The sequence below is a fragment of the Lactuca sativa genome, chromosome 3, assembly GCF_002870075.4.
Source record: "Lactuca sativa cultivar Salinas chromosome 3, Lsat_Salinas_v11, whole genome shotgun sequence".
Lineage (NCBI taxonomy): Eukaryota > Viridiplantae > Streptophyta > Magnoliopsida > Asterales > Asteraceae > Lactuca > Lactuca sativa.
In genome coordinates, this window is record NC_056625.2 from 287,837,944 (window position 1) to 287,858,638 (window position 20,695).

The 20,695-nt window shown below is 33.4% G+C and overlaps 1 protein-coding gene across 4 annotated transcripts in view; it reads left to right on the forward strand.

Moving 5' to 3' along the window:
* LOC111912114 (carotenoid cleavage dioxygenase 7, chloroplastic) overlaps positions 1-16,225 on the forward strand; it is a 25,723-nt gene extending 9,498 nt beyond the window's left edge. Inside the window, exons 4-7 of one of the 4 annotated variants that reach the window (XM_052769582.1) lie at positions 14,386-14,667; positions 14,789-14,895; positions 15,228-15,545; positions 15,963-16,225. In XM_052769582.1, coding sequence (XP_052625542.1) covers positions 14,386-14,667; positions 14,789-14,895; positions 15,228-15,545; positions 15,963-16,118 — 863 coding nt within the window. In that variant the 3' untranslated portion in view covers positions 16,119-16,225. The remainder of the gene's footprint in view (positions 1-14,385; positions 14,668-14,788; positions 14,896-15,227; positions 15,546-15,962) is intronic. The other 3 variants (XM_052769584.1, XM_052769583.1, XM_023907855.3) reach the window with 3 other exon arrangements.
* The last annotated feature ends 4,470 nt before the right edge of the window (positions 16,226-20,695 follow it).

Consider the following 20,695-nt stretch of genomic DNA (forward strand, 5'->3'; position numbering starts at 1 on the left):
GATATACGAACAGGTTTAAAAAGAAATTTTGATTTTCGTGATAATAAGATACTAAACAAAATATTGATGTCTATTTTATGCCTTAAAAACTTACAAATTACAGTATATTTATTTTATCAAAAAAGATAAAGCTTTGGACAATAAAAATACAAAATATTGTCAATAAACAACACATGTTCACTAATCAATAGTTTGATACTTTATTTTTAAGACTTTTTACGAAAAAAAACAAATATGTTTAATTTTATGCTACATACATACGTCGAAAAATTCAATAGAAAATAATTATTAATGAAAGAAATAATGGAACAATCAAAAGCTTAGAAATTTAAAACGATCAATGTAAAAAAGAAAAGGTTGTAGACATTTTCACAACGAACACACATGTAATGAATTATACCAAAACTCAATTCTTATTTTTAGTTTATTTTTTTTAGATCATGTTTTTTATCAAAAAAAAACAAATATACCATTTTTCATGATTTTTCATCGTATTTCTATAAATATCATATTGGTACATAAAAAAACAATTTTTTTCCAAAAAAACTCACATTATTTTCTTTGGTTTTTGAAAAGTTAAAGTTTATTTTTATCGAAAAAAAATTAATAAATATATCAAAATCATATTTTTTTATATTCTTTAAAAATAAATTCATATTGATGTGAAAAAAAATTGAAATTTCAGTTTAGATTTACAATGTGAATAATAGTAAGTCATATTCAAATTGTGAATTTTGAAAACTAAATTATATACAGTTCAGATTTACAATGTGAATAAATTTATTTGTTGATTTTACAAAACTAATTTATTTCAGTTCAGATTTACATTGTGAATCTGCTCAAATTTACAGTGTGAATAATATTAAGTCAGATTCACATTACGAATTTGAAAACTAAAATATATACGGTTCTGATTCACAAAATGAATAAATCCATTTGTTGATTTTATACAACTAATTTATGAATAATCAAAACATTAAAATATTATAAAATTACATGGAAATATATTTCAATTAATATGTAAATTTTACTAAATTAGTTTGTGAATGATGAAATAATAAGTCAAAATAATATTCTGAATGTTAAATTAAAATATTTACAGTTCAGATTCACAGTGTTAATCTGAATTAATCAAAAAAAAATTCTTTTTTAATCGATGTTGATGTTTACTAATAGATAATAAAAAATTAAAAATTTTGGTATAATTAGTTTTGTTTGTACAAAAAACATAAAATTTTGGATCAAAACATTTTGAATAGTATGTTGGATAGTATAGTATTTAATCAGATGATTTTGGATTAATAATATATTCAATTAAATAGAGTTTTTGTTAATAATAAATTTTGGATCATTATATATTCTGAATCATAAAATATATAACTAAGTATCATAAAATATTTTAATTAGAATATTTTTAGATCATAATAAAATTAAGGATCAGAAACATGTTGAATGATAATATTTTTTTTGAATTATAAATATTTTGAATAATCTTTGGATCATTTTATATTCAACATTTTATAAGAAAAAAAACTTATAATCTTTTAAAATAAAATTTTCTATTTAAACAACCATATTTTTTAAAATTTATTTTCAAAATCTACCATAATAAATAAGAATGGTTTTGCCACATGTCTTTCTCTCTTTCAATTTGCCACATCTCATTTTGTCATAATTTTAAGATATATTTATTTTCCACTTTATCATTTACTTCATTTTTCATTTCCAATGTATCATTAATTTAGTTTCCATAAATTAAACCTACCATAATGACTATTAATTTTAAGTTTCAATTTCATTTTCAAATAAATTCACAATTTAAACATTTGTGTTTAACATTTTGTTATAATTAACCTGTTTAATACACGAGTCTGATAACTAAACACATAATTTTAATTTATTTAATTTTTGCATGTTTTTTTTCTTTTCTATATCTTTTTCCCATTTTTACACTCCTAACATTTAATTACGCCGAAAATTACAAGTATCTCGTAAATAATTACCAAAATTTCATAGTATCTCTTGAGATTTTGATGAATAATAAAATCAAATCTCCATTATTTAATTTTTCAATTTTATGGCAAATAATTGTCCTGAGAGTCCTCACTAATTTTTGATACCTCCCGATCCTCTATATATGTGTGTGTGTGTATATATATATATATATATATATATATATATATATATATATATATATATATAATGCATATTTTTTAGCAAACAAACAAATAAACCATTAGATGAATCAAAAATAGCATGATTCATTAAAAAAATCTTGATGATTCATTTTTACAATGATTTTTTATTCACTAAAATTCTCATAAAAGCGAAATTTTTTCTTGATTTACTTAAAAATAAATTATGAAGGTGTTTTTTTGGGAATTTTTTCTTGTGCATCAACTTATTTTTGATGAATCTAATGACTAATTTTGTTAGTTCGAAAAAAATAAGTATATAATTTTTTTTTACTTTCTTACCAAAATTTTCCTTCTTCTGTGATCTTGGTTATATATATATATATATATATATATATATATATATATATATATATATATATATATTAAACTTTATGTTTTTTTTCATCTTCCGACAAACAGTAACTGACATCTTAAAAAGATAAACTATAAATTGCTAGACTCTCCAAAACGGATATAACCAGCATAAGTCTCCCACCAATAAATTAACATTCTAGACTTCCCAAACAGAAAGTCTTTCTTTAAACCTATCCAAAAGAGTATCCCTAGCCGCCATCCTATGCATTTTATCCCCCAACAGGTAAACCAAGATACACAAAAGGAAATGAATCTGGAGCATAACCTAGTAGAATTCTTCAGTGGGTGAAACGGTAGATTATTTTATCTAACATCCCAAAAATATCAAAATTAGTGTTTTCAAAACATTATTTGAAAATCAGTGCCTCCCAGGATCAATGACATAAAATCATGATGGGTACGGTCACATCTTCGCATTGCCACGATTCTCTGAAATACCTGAAACCGTAAATCAAAAATTGTAAACACAAAGATTAGTGAGTTCCCCCAAAGTACCAACACACAAAAAATAACATATACCACAAATAGCATACAATGGGTCCAATCAACCATCAGGTTGGAATGCAAACATTCTATTGGTGCAGTCAACCATCGGGTTGGGATACCCCAAGCCCTCATCCATCGGGTTGAAATCCCAACATACTATGGGTCTAGTCAACCATCAGGTTGGAATACCCCAGGCCCTCAACCATCGGATTGGAATACCATAATACTATGGGTCCAATCAACCATCGGGTTAGAGTACCCCAGGCCCTCAACCATCGAGTTGCAATGCCAACATACTATGGGTCTAGTCAACCATCGGGTTGCAATACCCCAGACCCTCAACCATCGGGATGGAATGCCAACATACTATGGGTTCAGTCAACCATAAGGTTGGAATACCCTAGGCCCTCAACCATCAGGTTGGAATGCCCACATACTATGAGTTCAATCATCCTCATGATGGAATACCCTCGGGCCCATTCAACCATCGGGTTGGAATGCCCCACCCTATTGGCTTACGCACAGAGTAGTCAAGCCTCAGCCACCGACCAAACATGTGTACATATAACAATAATCATATAGCAGTCTACAATAAGTCAAATAGATTTACAGATCACTATGCATAGTAACATCCTATCTATCAAGATACCGATCTAATCGATCACAACAACATAATAGCATGCATAATAGGATATTAATCCAGTGGGCTGACATTAGTTCCTTTGACCCACAACAATAGTGACGAAAACTCAACTCACACTGTCGAATTACACAGACGATCTCTGGCTGCTGGCTGACAGATCCCCGAACTGTCAATATCAAGACAACACTCCATTAATGGTTGATCCCAAGAATAATCTCTGATTGTAGATCCACTAAAGTTTACGCGCTATCAAATACCACAAATGACAACCCATTAACATCTATCCCCTGACTCACACTATGAGTCCAAATTATGGTAAAAGACCTTTTTACCCTCCCTCAAGCTTGGCCCAAGGCCAAGGCCCAAACTAGATAACCAAAGGGCCAAAAATCCAAAATAAGCTTCTAAGGCCCAAATATGGCCCAATTATCTAAATTGGGCCGAAACCCATCATGGACCTAACCCAAGAAGGAACAATATCCTAAAAGGCCTAAAATATCCAAAGTCAACCCTGGTCAAACTTCTGGTCAAATGTCCATAGCCAACAAGTCGACAAAACAAGAAAAGCCAAACAGGCCGACTATGCCTTGCGTACTCAGCTGGTATACCCAACATACACCCTTTGGGGCCAGTACGCGCAACATACTAGATGGGAATGTCCAACGTACTCCCCTGAACCCCAATCTTCTCCATTAAGCACTTAACAACATAAGTCCTTGCTCTAAACTCCCAGGTCTGATTCCTATGGATGACTTATCACATAAAGTTGGGAACTTTACTTGCATGCATGGCTTAATAGGGCTCTAGAGCTAAAAATAGCTTAATGAAAGGTCTTAACACATGCATGAGTCCAAATAAACCATAAAGATCACATTTTTATGCCTTTATGTCTCCTAAAATGTCCAGATCTACAAGATCAAGCCTATAGAACAACCTTACCTCATCAGGACCAACCAAAAGAGGCTAAAATAACCATAAACAACACAAAATAAGATCCAACCAAAGAGATGACAAGATCAAATCTTTTTACCTTCAATAGATTGTAAATGATGAGAAACTTCTAGATCTACAAGCTTCTTTCCAAGAAATTAGGCTTCAACCTTCTTCTTCTCTTACACAAGCCACCATAAATCCTCTTCCAAGCTCCGTAACTCACTGAAGGCCCTTTAGGGTTTTAATGTATACTAAAGGGGGTGGAGGCTGACTTAAAGTTCCCGAAGGAAGGAGAAAATGATGCTTATATAGGGGTAGAACACCGAAATTACGGTTTGTTATTGAAGGGAGTACGCCCCACATACCCCTTAGTATGCCCGACATACTTAAGGACCATCCGCGACCATTTTACTTGTTACGCCCCGCGTACTCACTGAACCTCTAAAACCCTGAAGCTTCACTTAGCCCTAACTTCTTCGTTCTAAGTCCGTTTCTGACAAACTTTATATCCACAAAAGGTGGCGAGAATCCCTACACTTCTAACAACTCATCTCCGCCTTTAAACCTCCCGAACAACGACCCAAAATTCATAAAGACCCAAACTGCCCAAGTTATGAATATACCCTTGGGCTCTATAACACCATCGAACTCTTGAATCATATAATCTATAATACCCACATCCAAAAAGGGACAAATCCTTTCTTCCCCACGACCCTAAGCCTTATGGTAACTGATGATCAGGCAACGGCCCCGAATAATGAAGCAATTCGAAATCAAGTGTTACATTTTAAATAAGAAAGAGTATGGTGATTTGGTGATTGGTAGTTTGAAAACTTTCAATGAGACTTTAACTTTCAAGTGGAGATGTAATTCCTAAACTATGTTAATCTCCTTTGGGTTAGTTTGATCAAAATTTGTCATGGGAGTGATGGTGGTTTTTTATTCTTCTTCTTATAGGTCGAAGATGTGGGTCTGGATGAGGGTGGTTAATTTAGTTTGGAATCTTCATAATAATGGTAATATTTCGTTTTGATTCTATGAGAAGACAAGTAGGTAATGGTGAGAGTATTAGATTTTGGTTAGATGTGTGGGTTGGGAATGCTATTATAAAGGTCAGACTTCCATTCTTGTTTGTTGTGGCAGTCAATGGTGAGGTGGCTATCGGTGATTATTGGGTGGGTAATACTTAGGAGATTCCATGGAGGAGATCGATAAGTTGGGGAGTGTTTGAATCCCATCTTCAACAATTACATGAGATGTTGGATTCAGTTCAGATTACGGATAGATTGGACTCATGGAGATGGATTTTTCGGGTGGAGGACATGTTCTCCATTAAGTCTGTCAGATCTCGTTTAGACCTCACGTCGCTTCTTATGGGTGGTAGTACTACCAGGTGGAATAGTTCTCTTCCTATAAAAATTAATATTTTTATATGGAGGCTTATCCTTAATCGCCTACCGACGAGGAGTAACCTTCATCATCGGAGAATTGATTTGTCTTCTATTTTATGTCCATGTTGTGGGGAGGTGATAGAAGATCGTGTTCACTTATTTTTGAAGTGTTCGATGGCTCGTCAATTATGGCTTAAGTTTGCAAGATGGATATATCTGTTGGTGCCTTCCTTTAACTCTATTGAAGATGTTTTCGAGTGGATTGATAGTCAAGTTGTTGCAAATGATCGAAGATTGATCATTGAGAAGACTTGTGTTACTTTAATTTGGGTTTTTTGAACTTACCGGAATGCGTTAATTTTTGGGATCTTGAAGTACAAGAGAGAGTTGATGTTGATGGGTTTTAGCTATAAGAACATCCTATGTGCTCATACAAACCCTAATGATTGGATCTAGGTTTCTCTATTGTACATGCAAGTAATCCAAGACTATAAACCCTAATTCTAGCATACAAGTAATCATATTAACATAAGAATGGGTTTAAGATATTACCTTGATTGTTATGTAGCAATAACAATCACAATTCCTCCTTGTATTGACTTTAGAAAGCTTAGAGTCACAAATGTCACTCCTCTAATGGTTCACAAACACCAAGAGCAAGAGGATGAAGAAGAGAAGAGAATGAGGCTTCCCAAAATTTGTGGAAACCCTAGAAAGAAGCTTGTCCACGTTTTTGGGGCATAAGGGCTATATATATAGTGAGGCTATTCGGGTTATCTAACAAGGAAACCCTAATTTGGATGCTTAAGCCCTAAGCAACCCATGGAATCCTTTCCTTAAAGGCCTTGGACGATTTCTAATGGGTTTCCCCATAGAATTCGTCCAACCTTATAATATAAGGCAATCCATGGCCCAATTGCAATTATCTTATAATTACAATTCTAGTCCCTTAAGTTTAATTAATCTCTTTTAGTCACAAACTTAATTCTTATTAATTCTTGACTAATATTAATTAAACAATATGATTTCTCCTTTAATATATTATTCTCATAATATATTAATAAATCATATTTAATCTTTCTCTCCATAATTCATCCCATCAAGTTGCTTTGGTGAAGGCAACCCAAAAGAACCATGCACCATCGGGTCAAGTACATACCAAAATAGTTATGGACTTAGACATTAATCCAACAGTCTCCCACTTAGATAAGTCTAATAACTATTATGCGTATGACTTCAGATCTTGATCTGCAATCGTAGCTTTCTAAAGCCGCTGTCAACTCTGATCCTATCAGATATGCGTGTCCTTTAGATAAGGGATCATATATTCTTCCATTCTAGATATCGTACGAGACATGATTTCTAATCATTCTCTCTGTACTATTTCTCGACTTCCGATTTATGACGACTAACTAATTGAACAAATCAAATTAGTCCTAGCCCGGCCGAGCATTTACGTTTGTCATCACTAAATCATCGAGGGGCCCAAAGATATCGCTTTTATCCTACTTTGGATAAAAGGAACGGATAAACTTTGATTCAAGGCTTGCTTGCACTCACTCACCGAATCACACACAACAATATGTTTTATGACACCAAGTTACTGGTGCGTTTACATATTATCAATGTGCAACCGATTTGCAAGATACAACTCACACATCTCGGTTTCAAGAATATAAGATGTTATCGTCTCACCAATCACTCGTGATAACAATCCATGAAGTGATCCAAGTGAGCGTGGGTTTAATCCAATGCTCAAATCATATTCATAAGCACTCATGAACGTTGCAACAAACATTTGCTTATGTCTAATGCTCTTTAGACTATCCACACACCAATTCACGACAGTCTTCATTCATACCTACTTCCAACATATGAATGACTGTGGCCTGTTCGAATAATTTGACTGTTCTAAACCAATTAAATTATTCAGGAAGTCAAAACATGCAAAGTGAAACACAAGAATAATACTAATCCCATACGACCTCAAACCTTTGAGTATAAATAAAATACCTTTTATTTATCACCATATCGATTACTCATTATTTGTTGTTTCGGTTAATCAACTTCTTGCTTGAACTATTACACTTGTCCCATGCTCTTAGCATGCACACAATGTTTACCTATGGTTCTTACTTTGTGAAATAGATCAAATGAACACATTTCCGATCATACTCATTTCACAACTCCCAATCCTTTTCACAAGTTAAAGAATATCAAATTCTTGTCACTTATGGAATATGCCAGATTCTAACATTTTATGCAATGATCCTTTTGTAATGTCACTGCACTAAAGTCACAATGACTATTGCCAATAAAATTACAAAGTCCTCTATCGGAGATTGTTACAAGACAATTCCTTAGATATGATGTCTCTCACTCAAAGTACATTCCTTTGAACATCCTTTTGCATAAAGTTTCTAATATAGACATAGATTTTCAATATTCAATTCCCAATATGGAAATCTTTCCATACTTACCATATGACAACTCATTCTCAATATAATCTTATCTATTCATAATAATGTCGATATGGTCCATCCAATACTATACTTCCAACTACTCACAAGCGACCGATCCTCGGCGAACTTTGGATTGTCCTTTGATAGCTGTTTAACTATCTTAGTCAAAACCGATTCTCGTCGTTTTTCCCTCTAAATGCGCTAGACATTTGGAAAATTTTAGAATGGTAAAATATTATAGCATTTGAAATCAATCCTATACCCGAAGCGTATGGGACACGATGCATAATGTCTTACACGAAGATTCGATACTTTATCAATCTTCTGCCATAACATTTTATGTGCTACGTTCTCAAAATTCGAACTATGAAAAGGAATGTCGTAATCATAATCAGATTTTTAAGAATGCACTATGTTTCCTTGACTAAATTATTAACATTCCACAACCTAAGCCTTTAGATTTGAAATGAAGCATAATATTCTCTCCCTTAATTATAGTAAAACAACTTTACAACCCTTTCAACTTTGCAAGGTGTAACTCTTGTTTTTCTATAATTAATATTGCTAACTTGCAATACTTGCCTTAATAATCATACAATCATAACATTTATGCTCCCACTATCACGATGATTATTATAAACATAACACTTATGCTCCCATTAGCTTTGACATGTATTCAGAAACCAGCTTAACTTCCAAAAAAAACAATACTTATTGAATTTATTAAGTTCATGTTTCTAATACTTAATGCTTTGATAATCCTTTATCTAAGCTTATACACCTTCCCCTTAGATAGCTCATATGTGTCTCTAAACAATTTATACTAATTGCCAAATCTCACAATTCAAATTATGGAAAGGGATACCGTAACCATAATTGAATTCGAGAGTATAATTTTCACAATCACTATCCTTTTAAAATCTCTCTTAGTGAAAGCATTTCCTCACAGTCATTTTCATGAAGGAGGAAATCTTATGACACTTAGATTTTAATGGTATATGTGTTCCTATCCATGTGAATTTGTTAAACCCAAAGTTTACGACAAATTCAAACTCATATGGACCGAACTTTCTTAATATTGATTTCTTTGCCTTATGGTAACACAACTGCTCACCATGTCTTCCAAGTAGTTAAGCAGCTCACCTTTTCCTATCAATGTACTTTTCATTGATCAAGGTCCTTGCCTTTTATGCATTCAAATGAGAACTCATAGAACTCACATGCATAATTAACTTAATTGGAACGACACAGAAACAAAATAATGTCAACACGATAGGTTGTAAACCTCAACTCGTGTACTAGTGATGACTGATAAGGTCTATTTTGATATCTTCTTGAAACCTTTCAAGACCATTAAGACTCCCACTGACTCCTTGACATATAAGATTCTCTTGTCAATAAACATTTCTTGACAAACAAATATTCAAGAGTTAGTGTAGTTTTTATCAAAACACTTCATAAATTGGTCCTAGTTGGTCTTTGTCTTATCCAAGACATCACAACTTTCCACATTTGATGAATGTTATAAACCTTCCTAATACTTGTCACTCAATGTTACAATCTTAAATCTAAGACTTGTTTTGGAACGAAGTATGATTGACTTTCTGATTTAACCATTTCTTCAATTCTTGATTCCTCTTCTTAGACATACAATTGCACTAAGACTCACTTAGAGGATCAATTGAGATATGGTTCTTAATCATTAAGACATATCATAAAGCATAAATGGCACTCTCCCTTCTTCTTAGAATAGAGAAACTTTTATCTTTCTGCCTACTTGATTCTTCTTATTTGTTCTGCTATTGATCTAAACCCTTTAATCAATTCAGAATTACACTTAATCTTGTAAGTATAATCACATTTACTAAACCATTAGTAAATCATGACGAATATCTTTGTTATTCTTGTGGTGGACTTGATCAGCACACAACTTTGTGTACTCGATCTCCTAGTCCTTTACTCGACACTTTGTCAATGAATTAGTCTAATTTCCAAATGTGAAATTTCTCATTCATCGTGCAACCAAGTTGCATGATTCCAAGTTTCTGTCCAATTGAAACTTGGACGATGAGAAACCTTTCCTATTCGGTAAATTTCCGACATTTCCAAAAATAACATAATTAAGAATCAAATCCATTATTGCTAATAATAGAAACATTTTAACATCAATTTTTCATACGCGCCATTGCAAGGATAAATAAATAATATAAAATCAAAATTTATTTTATTGCAGAAAAAATTTGTCCTTACAATGCAATTCTTTGAAAAACTATGCTAATACATTTTTCTTAGCAATCTAATTCTAACTCTCAGTAGCAGCTCGAGAATCTAATCTTCAAGTAATGCGATTGAAATCCATTCCTTCAAGGTTAGATTTCGCTCACTTCTTTCCTTAAGCTTCCTTTCTTTTCTTCGATCCTACAAAACATCAATTGTAATCTTATCACATTATGTATTAAGAATCTAGAATAGAAGCTTAAAAGAGTTAGTCAATGGATTTTACCTAAAGCATAGTCATACGTTTTGACTCTCCCATCTCTTAGATCTCTTAGGTAAATAGGGCAGTTTCGTCTCCAATGTCCCTTCTCTTGGCAATAAAAGCAAATCGACTCTTTTGGAACAGCACATGGGACTACTTCAGATATTGCCTTTCTCTTATGATCAAACTTTTCGATCATAGCATGTCTTTCATTGCCACTATCTATATCCATAGAGGTCTTGAAGGCAGATTCACCAATCAATTTTGCTTTTCTATTGCGCCAAACCATTGTTGATTCAGCGGCAATAAACATATAAGTGAGATCTATAAGGGTCACGTCGCAGTTCATCATATAGTACTCTCTTACGAACTCACTATACGAGTTAGGAAGTGACTGAAGAACCCAATCAACAACCATCTCCTCACAGACAACGGATCCCAACATTCTAAACCTATCAATGTGTGACTTCATCCCTAGGACGTGTGCACAAACCAGCTTTCCTTCTTTTGTTTACTTGCCAAAAGGGCTTGAGTGAGCTTGAACTTTTCAAGTCTTTGAACTTCTGGGTTAGGGAGAATAATTTGAGGAGGTGGAGGGAGTGAAGCATGATCTCTTGTTCCTCGATGGAATCGTGGAATATCATCTTCATGTGGAATGCTTGTTCCATGGGATTTGGGAAGACCATAGTTGTCATACTTTGACATCTACAAAACGGGAGAAAATGAATTCAAGTTAGTTGATTGATTGAGTCCTTAATAAATCACCCAAATGAGATATTAAGGCTAGGACCCAACACAATACGCTACAACCTAGAAAAGGGATGCCGTAATCTAGTTGCAGAATATTTGAAGGTAAGTGAATGACGATTCACTAATTCCCACCATTAAAAACAAAAAAGAAAATTAAGTTTTAAATCTATGAAAACTCCTAGATCCTTTGAGATTCATTGAACATTTCAATGGCATGTTTAAATCTCGATATGCCCCTCTAGTTTGAGACTGGGATGCCGAGGATCACAAAGCGGGTGTGAATAACCATACAAACTTACATGGTGCCCTTACATGTTACAATCACCTATTCGATGTGTCGGTAAACCACACACGCTCCACCGAACCATGACAAACATTGAGTCACCCTTTGCTACCTTTGCTTAGAACCATTTAGTGTGCCGGTTAACCACACACGCTCCACTAACGTCTTCGCAAGGGCACAAAGTGTAATTTTATGGAATTGCATCAATTCACTTTTGCCTAAGTAACTAGGATTGGGTATTTGTAAAACATTTAGTTACTTTTGTACTTCATTATACTTATAATGGAAGGTTTTGTCCTATCCTACCCGTTCGGCTAACGACCCTCCACTAGTCAAGAGTGCGGTGGGTAAGAGTGGATACCCATTCAATTGCCATTTTATAGGCAATTTCCTTAAACACCCCTTATAGACCAGCTTCGTGAATGAGGCCTACTAACGGTAAGACTAACTTTTACTCATACATATATATAATGTTAGACTTTTAATGTTATATAGTATAGGGTGTATTTTATACTTTTAAAATACTAGGAGGTCAAATTTAACAATTATACTTTTAATTCAATTAAATTGTAAACCTAAACTTTTATGGATTTATTAAACCTCTTTTAATTATACACCTTAATTATTTAATAAAACCATAAGGGTGTGATTTCAACTTTTCAAAACAATACTAGGGTTTTAGAATTTAACATTCCTAAATTAAACCTTTAATCAACTTTTAAATTCCAAAACTTGAGGGCAAGTTTTGAAACATTTTAAAACATTAGGTTTAGAATTTAAATATACATCAAAATTAAACTTTTAATCACAATTTAAATTCCAAAACTTGAGGGCATGTTTTGAAACTTTTCAAAACACTAGGGGATCAAATAACAAATAATCTAAATTAACATTTAATCACATAATTATCCATATTTGATTTATTTAATAATTTCATGCAAAACAATTTACCAATTTAATCAAAATAATTAATCAATTATCACATAAGGAAATAAATATTTTATTAATTGATAAATATCTTCAATTAGATCAAGAATATACTCATATATTTCATAAAATCGAATTTATATTGATCTAATATGATAAAGGCAAGTATCTCAAAGATAAACAGCAAGAAATCCCGATATTTGCTCTTTCTGACGCTTGGACTCGCCGAGTACCCCAATGGACTCGCCGAGTCGAGCCTACTCACCGAGTCCACTATGGGACTCGCCGAGTTCATCAGGAAGTTTCACAAAAATCGAATTTTTTCAACTTGAACAAACATACAAGGCATCAATACAATAGAAACCAATCAAGGCTCTGATACCACTGATGGGTTTTAACTATAAGAACATCCTATGTGCTCATACAAACCCTAATGATTGGATCTAGGCTTCTCTATTGTACATGCAAGTTATCCAAGACTATAAACCCTAATTCTAGCATACAAGTAATCATATTAACATAAGAATGGGTTTAAGATATTACCTTGATTGTTATGTAGCAATAACAATCACAATTCCTCCTTGTATTGACTTTAGAAAGCTTAGAGTCACAAATGTCACTCCTCTAATGGTTCACAAACACCAAGAGCAAGAGGATGAAGAAGAGAAGAGAATGAGGCTTCCCAAAATTTGTGGAAACCCTAGAAAGAAGCTTGTGCATGATTTTGGGGTATAAGGGCTATATAGTGAGGCTATTCGGGTTATCTAACAAGGAAACCCTAATTTGGATGCTTAAGCCCTAAGCAACCCATGGACTCCTTTCCTTAAAGGCCTTGGACGATTTCTAATGAGTTTCCCCATAGAATTCGTCCATCCTTATAATATAAGGCAATCCATGGCCCAATTGCAATTATCTTATAATTACAATTCTAGTCCCTTAAGTTTAATTAATCTCTTTTAGTCACAAACTTAATTCTTATTAATTATTGACTAATATTAATTAAACAATATGATTTCTCCTTTAATATATTATTCTCAATATATATTAATAAATCATATTTAATCCTTTCTCTCCATAATTCATCCTATCAAGTTGCTTTGGTGAAGGCAACCTAAAAGGACCATGCACCATCGGGTCAAGTACATACGAAAATAGTTATGGACTTAAATACTAATCCAACAGATGTTTGATTCTATTATATCGTTTTCTTTTTAATGGTATTGTAGTAGGAATCGTAAGGCTAAGAAAACTATGACCGGGTGGCTTCAAATTCTGCTCATGAACTAATTGTTCTCGTTTTGTTTTGGCCAGCTGCTAGCTAGCCTTTTTTATTTTTCAATGTCGTTCCAAAAAAACACATTATTTTTTTACACTGCCATGATACTGTATATTTTTGAATTGTCATTTGACTTATTTTTCCTATTAATTTCAATAAACTAGAAGTTTGTTATTTTATGGTTAATTTTCTCATTGTGAAAGAAAAATATTTAGGAGCAATGTCAGCAATTGGCGGATATACTCCAATGGTATCAGCATTATTAGTGAATCATAGTAAATCAACATCTCCAATATATTTGTTGCCTCGTTTCCCTGAGCATGCGCAGGGGAGGGATTGGAAAGTGCCGATTGAAGCTCCTTTGCATATGTGGATGCTTCATATGGGGAATGCATCCGAAGAACGAGATCACAAAGGCAATAAACAAATTCAAATACAAGCAAGCGGTTGTTCTTACAAGTGGTTCAATTTTCAGAAAATGTTTGGTATGTTCTTCACCAAAGAAATGAAAATCTAAATTCTAGTTTAATGATAAGTAACATGCACACTTATTTTTCATTAGTCAGTTTTAGACACTAACAAAATAGGAATTTTAAATGTTTTTAGATTTTATGGTAATTAAAACAGGATATGATTGGCAAAGTGGTAAAGTAGACCCATGGGTGATGAATGAGGACAAAGGAGAAAATAAATTGTCGTCTCGTCTTATCAAGGTTCTCTCATTCAATTTTATTAATTGTGTTTTCTTTTTCTGATAGAATGTCAATATACATATTACCATGTTACCATTTATATTAGAAACTCAAAGAAATAGCCAAAATATTGTTTATATGTGACACCTAACCTAACTCACGTAATTTTAACATGTCATTTCTCTTTGGCCTAATTGGGTTCCTCAAAAGATATTAGGACAATCATAATTCAGCTAATTATTTGAGGTTTTAAGTCTCACTTCAAATGAATGTGCCTATTTAAGGGTAGATTTGGAGGTTGTATGACTTCAAAAAATAACTGGAGTAACCGGTCCTTTGTTTTATGCACATAGGTTTCGATTGAGTTAGATGCAATTGGAAACTGTGAAAAATGTTGTGTGGGTAATCTAAACGATGAATGGAAACAAGCAACTGATTTCCCAGTTATTAATCAAGAATTTGGTGGAAGCAACAATACATATATGTATGCAGCAGCAACGTCGGGTGTTCGTCAAGATTTGCCATATTTTCCATTTGATACAGTGGTGAAGTTCAACACTGTGAATAACTCCATCCAAACATGGTATGTTGGATCTAGAAGATTCATTGGTGAGCCTATGTTCGTCTCAAAAGGAAGTGTCGAAGATGATGGATACATCCTTGTTGTCGAGGTGCGTGATCAAAATTCCCTTAGATATATTTTGGAGATAAACTTTCAAAAAGATTATAACATTATAGTTTTAAATTTTTTTTTCATATCATGACATTATAATTTTTAAACTATATCCATTTGTAGCATTGAGAAATTGTTTATGCATCGGGATGACATTCTTATGATTAGTATAATTATCATTGTGTAGTGATATAATACATAAAGTGAAAGAAAGATAATCAAATAATCAAATCAATGAAAATATGTTACCGTTTTATGCATTTAACTCAAGTTTTTATGATATTTTGAAAAAAGCCATATCTAAAAGATAAGCAAATAATTAAATCAATGAAAATATGTTTATCATTTTATGCATTTAATTCAAGTTCTTATAATATTTTGGAAAAAGCCATATCTAAACAATAATGACTTACAGTATGCAGTATCAGAACAGAAGTCATATCTAGTAATTTTAGATGCCAAGAGGATCGGGGAGACAACTGCTATGGTGGCAAGACTTGAAGTGCCTAAATATTTGAATTTCCCGCTTGGATTTCATGGAGTTTGGGCCTCTAAGAATTCTAAAACATAAATAAAGGCATTACAATATTATATATATTTTAAATGGATATATGTGAAAGATAGAAACCTATTATAATTTATTTGTGTATTATGGAATCCTAACTTGACAATTTCACACTAGATTTTCTAAAGTATAATTATTTAATAGGGAATACTAAAAGTGGGATTGGATAATAGGCAAATTAGTCCCAAGAATCTATAGTATATGTTTCAAATTCAAAGATGTAAAAACAAATTCTTATTGTATGGACATTGTGATTTACTTTATGTGCATATGATAACTCTTTATGATAAACAAATCAATGATAGTATGTTATGAGTTCCTTCTTAGAAGCTTGGTCTGTGTGACGATGACTATCACGAACATGACTACCGAGAAGAACAGTAAAAATTGCACTTTATCTACCAAAATAAACATTATTCTTTCCAAGACAATTCCCTAATTTTCTCCATTAAATTTGTAATTTTATATTTCATGGAAACTAAAAGCCACGTAACCCGAATAGATGTCGAGCATGTTCTTACTCTCATATCCCAAACCATTATCTTCCTTATTTTCATTAAAAACACACTATTATTGAGAACATAATCACATTTATATTCAAGCATTTTCAACAATAAATGTGTCGTTAAATCTTTTAAACATTTTTTACGTCCCAAATATATATTTTTTAGTGATCACAGCAACATACTTATATTTTTGTAGTTAAAGTAGTAACTTGTTGAAATAAGACATACTTTACATTTTTTTTTAAAATACAAAGAAGTTATCTTATTTTTCATTTATCTATAATAATAATGTATTTTTGTCACACCCCCAAACCAGAACGGCGGAAACGTTCGGGGGCGGAGGACGTCATATTCAGTATCATAACAATTGCATAGTAAGGAAAGTACACACCACCAAATATATAAATATTTAAAAGTGTTTACATAATCGTAGTTGTTACATATTCAAAATATAAATACAGTAACGTGTTTCAAAAGAAGTCGTTAACGCCAGAACGTTAATCCCCAAAAGATGATTTCCAAACCTGCTTAGTAGTTCCCTGAGAATACAAGTTATTTTAAAGAAAAAGTGTCAACATTTAAGTTGGTGAGTTCATAAGTAGTGTTTTGAGAAAATGTATGCCATTCGAAAGTTCGTGTATGTTTTCTAGAAAATCCTTTATTTTCTTATAAAAGTATGAAATGCATATGTATGTTCATGTTGTGAATTGTAAATAGTTGCACCAAGAAAATCCCTTATTTTCCTATTAGTTGATTGTTTTGGATACAGGAAAATCCGTTATTTTCCTAAAGTAACAGGCAGTCTCTAATGACCAAGACCGTAACAGTAAGTAAATATGACATGCTCAAAAGAATGATGTTGTAAATCTTTATTGTACAAAATGAATGTATTTGGACCAGGAAAATCCCATATTTTCCTAAAAGTGAAATGCAGCCTTAAATGACCAAGACTGTAACTTGTAAGCAAATATGCCATGCTTAGAAATGAAGATGTATAGTTTTATTGTTAAGTAAAACTAGTTGTGCAAGTGTTTATCCTGAGTTTTGAACATGCTGATAATACCCTAGAATATATTTATTACCCCCCCCCCCCCCCCATGCATGATTGAGTTAAGTATTACTACGTGCATGAGTCATTGTTTCCGCGTGTTGTGAGTTCCTCATAACCATACTAGACGCAGTACCTAATGTTGACATTTGTCACCCCGGGGACTGTAGCTAACAGTCAGGGTGCGGAGTCATCAACCCCGTATAGATCTATCCACACTTGTCACACTCTCCCTCAAAGAGACTTTGGTTATAGGTGGGGACTTTCGTTTGGTACCAACAAATCCATATGACATCACATGATAGCTAACAACAAGTTCATGAGTAATATGATGAAAAATCGTTTGTATGAAATGATTTCCTTTTCTACCGTGTTACAAAGGCGTGATGATGAGTTGAGTTTTCTTGTAAAAGCATCATGTTATAGTTGAAATGGTTACCCTTGATATGATGTAGTATGCAAACGTATAAATAAAACATATTTCTATTTATAAAACATATTGTATCCCAAGAGGGTAAAGTTGTGTTGTGATGTGTTTTGCATGATAACAACTTCATATGATAGTTAAAATAATAGTACGAAAAGTATAGCAAAAGATTGGTGTTTCACACGATTTTAACCGTGTGTTTACTTGTATCCCCCCCCCCCCCTAAAAGTGTTTCAAAAGCATTTAAAGTGTGGTTGTAGGGGTATGAACTCACTTGATTGAAGTGGTTGTTTTGAAGTAGTCGAGAGAAGGATCGAGCAGAACTTCGACTAGAGAGAGTTGAAATCTCGGGATCCTCGGGGATCTCGGGAGTGTGGAACTTCCTTCAGAACTCGAGTATGGAGCTTCGGGAAGGCTTAACGAGTTAATCACGCCGAGTAACATCACTTAGAAGGAAAGAAATGAGCACTAAACCCGGCACCCTTAAGCTTCTATTTATAGGGGCTGATTTGGGGTCTCACGTCGTGAGTTTGGATTGCTCACGTTGTGAGGCTTAGTCAGGATTATCCTCTTCGACGATCTGACATGTTCTGACACTCTGGAACCCATCAATCATGAGCTAACGTCGTTAGCATGGTCCCCTCACCTCGTGAGGCTGAGTCAGCCTCGGGTTTTGTGTCTCGAACTTGTAAAATCCATAACTTTCGCGTACGAGCTCCAATTTCGACATTTTTTATATGAACACGTAGGTGTGAAAAGGCTCTGCAACTCTCATTTACACTCCGTCGGCTAATTTTGAATTTATTTTTATTATATTATTTTTAATAGGCTGGACCTGGAAAAGTCCGTTTAAATTCCGTAACTCCTTCATCTGATGTCCATTTCCGTCAGACTTTTTACTGTTGCACTCCTATTGTTGGGGTCTTCAACTTTCGTTTAGGCTGTGTTGGCTAAAGACCGCTCGATCTCTATTTCGAGTTTTTAGCTGTCTACTGCTAGGTCAGAAACTTCGAAAAATCATATCTTCCTCATACGAAGTCAGATTTGGGCATTCTTTTTATGTATGTTCACGGTTTAATGATATCTATGACTTTCATTTAGATACCTAAGGCTAAAAAGTATTTTATCGGGATTTCATATTTTACGTTTAACAGTGTTTTACCGGTATTGTCGCGGATCTTCGATTGGTCATAACTTCTTCATTATAACTCGAATTTTAGTGTTCTTTATATTTTTGGAAACCTCGTTATGATATATACCAATTGGTATATCCCAATTATTGTTTTATAAAAGCGAAATTTTTGCCCTTATTTCACTGGTGTTACATTATCCCCCCGTTAGAGGGAATTTCGTCCCAAAATTCGCATTTCGACTTGGACTTAAATTGTTTGAGGGAAGATGTGTGTACTTCTGTTCCATTTGAATTTTCTTGTTCTCTAGTGAATCTAGATCCTAGTGTGGGTGTTCCTGCGGACCTTCATTATCTTGTCTGTTGTTTTGACCGGTATAGGTCGTGTGGATTTGGGTTTCTATGTTCATCTAAATGTTAGCATTGTTCACTAGTAATACAGGTCGGCTTTGTCTTGAATTTCATAGTCGAATTTATACCTGGTCTGTCTATCATCGCTTTGTGTATACCATTCGCATACACACTTTCTAGTGATAGGTTAACCGTAATCGTTCCTAGCCTCCGTGTTTGAACTTGACTCATCGTACGTGTGCTATTCCTAAATAGTTCGTCGGTAATACTTCGGGAAGGTCGCGAAGGATATAGTACTCCTCACATGACTGCTATGGGTTTTTGAAACTAGAAACCAATTAGGGTTTGTGTCGGGTTTGTCGTTATAAATTGATAGAGTTTCATTAGTCGATGGTTAAAGAGAAGGGGTCTTTTATAACACATGGAACTGGTATGGTCAGGGCCAAGCCAATCTATTTCTAGTAACTATTTGGGAACTTCTTATCGTAATAAATGAGAAGTCAATCAAGACAAGTGTTCGTTAGTGGGATAGTGCATTCTACATATGTGTTTTAGTGCTTTTAGTCTATCTTTGTTATTACTACTACGAGGGTTTTACTTAATGATTGGGGTGTTTGTTTGAGTAGATATCATTCTCTACCCAACCCCCACTGTCTTGGTTCAGGTAGTAGGTATCCCCTGGTAGATGGAATACGGCCATTGCGTCTGTACAAGAATAAGGATAAAAGAATTGTCTAGAACTAAGGCACATAAGGTTGAGCATCAAAGTTAAACTTATTGTATGCATAAAATACTCCTATATATTCTAAATGTTAATTTTGATTCTAAGGTTGATAAGTTTGGTAAGTTTTAGATTTGTTGTCCATTGTAGCTATCCCCTGGCATATGCTGGTCGGCTCTCGGACAAATATAGTTGATCAGACTATATTCATCCCAGTCCCAATTACATATCTCAAGGCATACCTGTATTGTACAACTCATCTATAATACTTCTATATTGTTTTAATTATGATACTGACCCTGTTATTAATATGAAATGAATGCATGCCTACTTTACAACAAAATTAAATAAATTTTATTTTAAAAGTATGACTCTTACTCAGAGTGTTTTTGCCCAGTTGT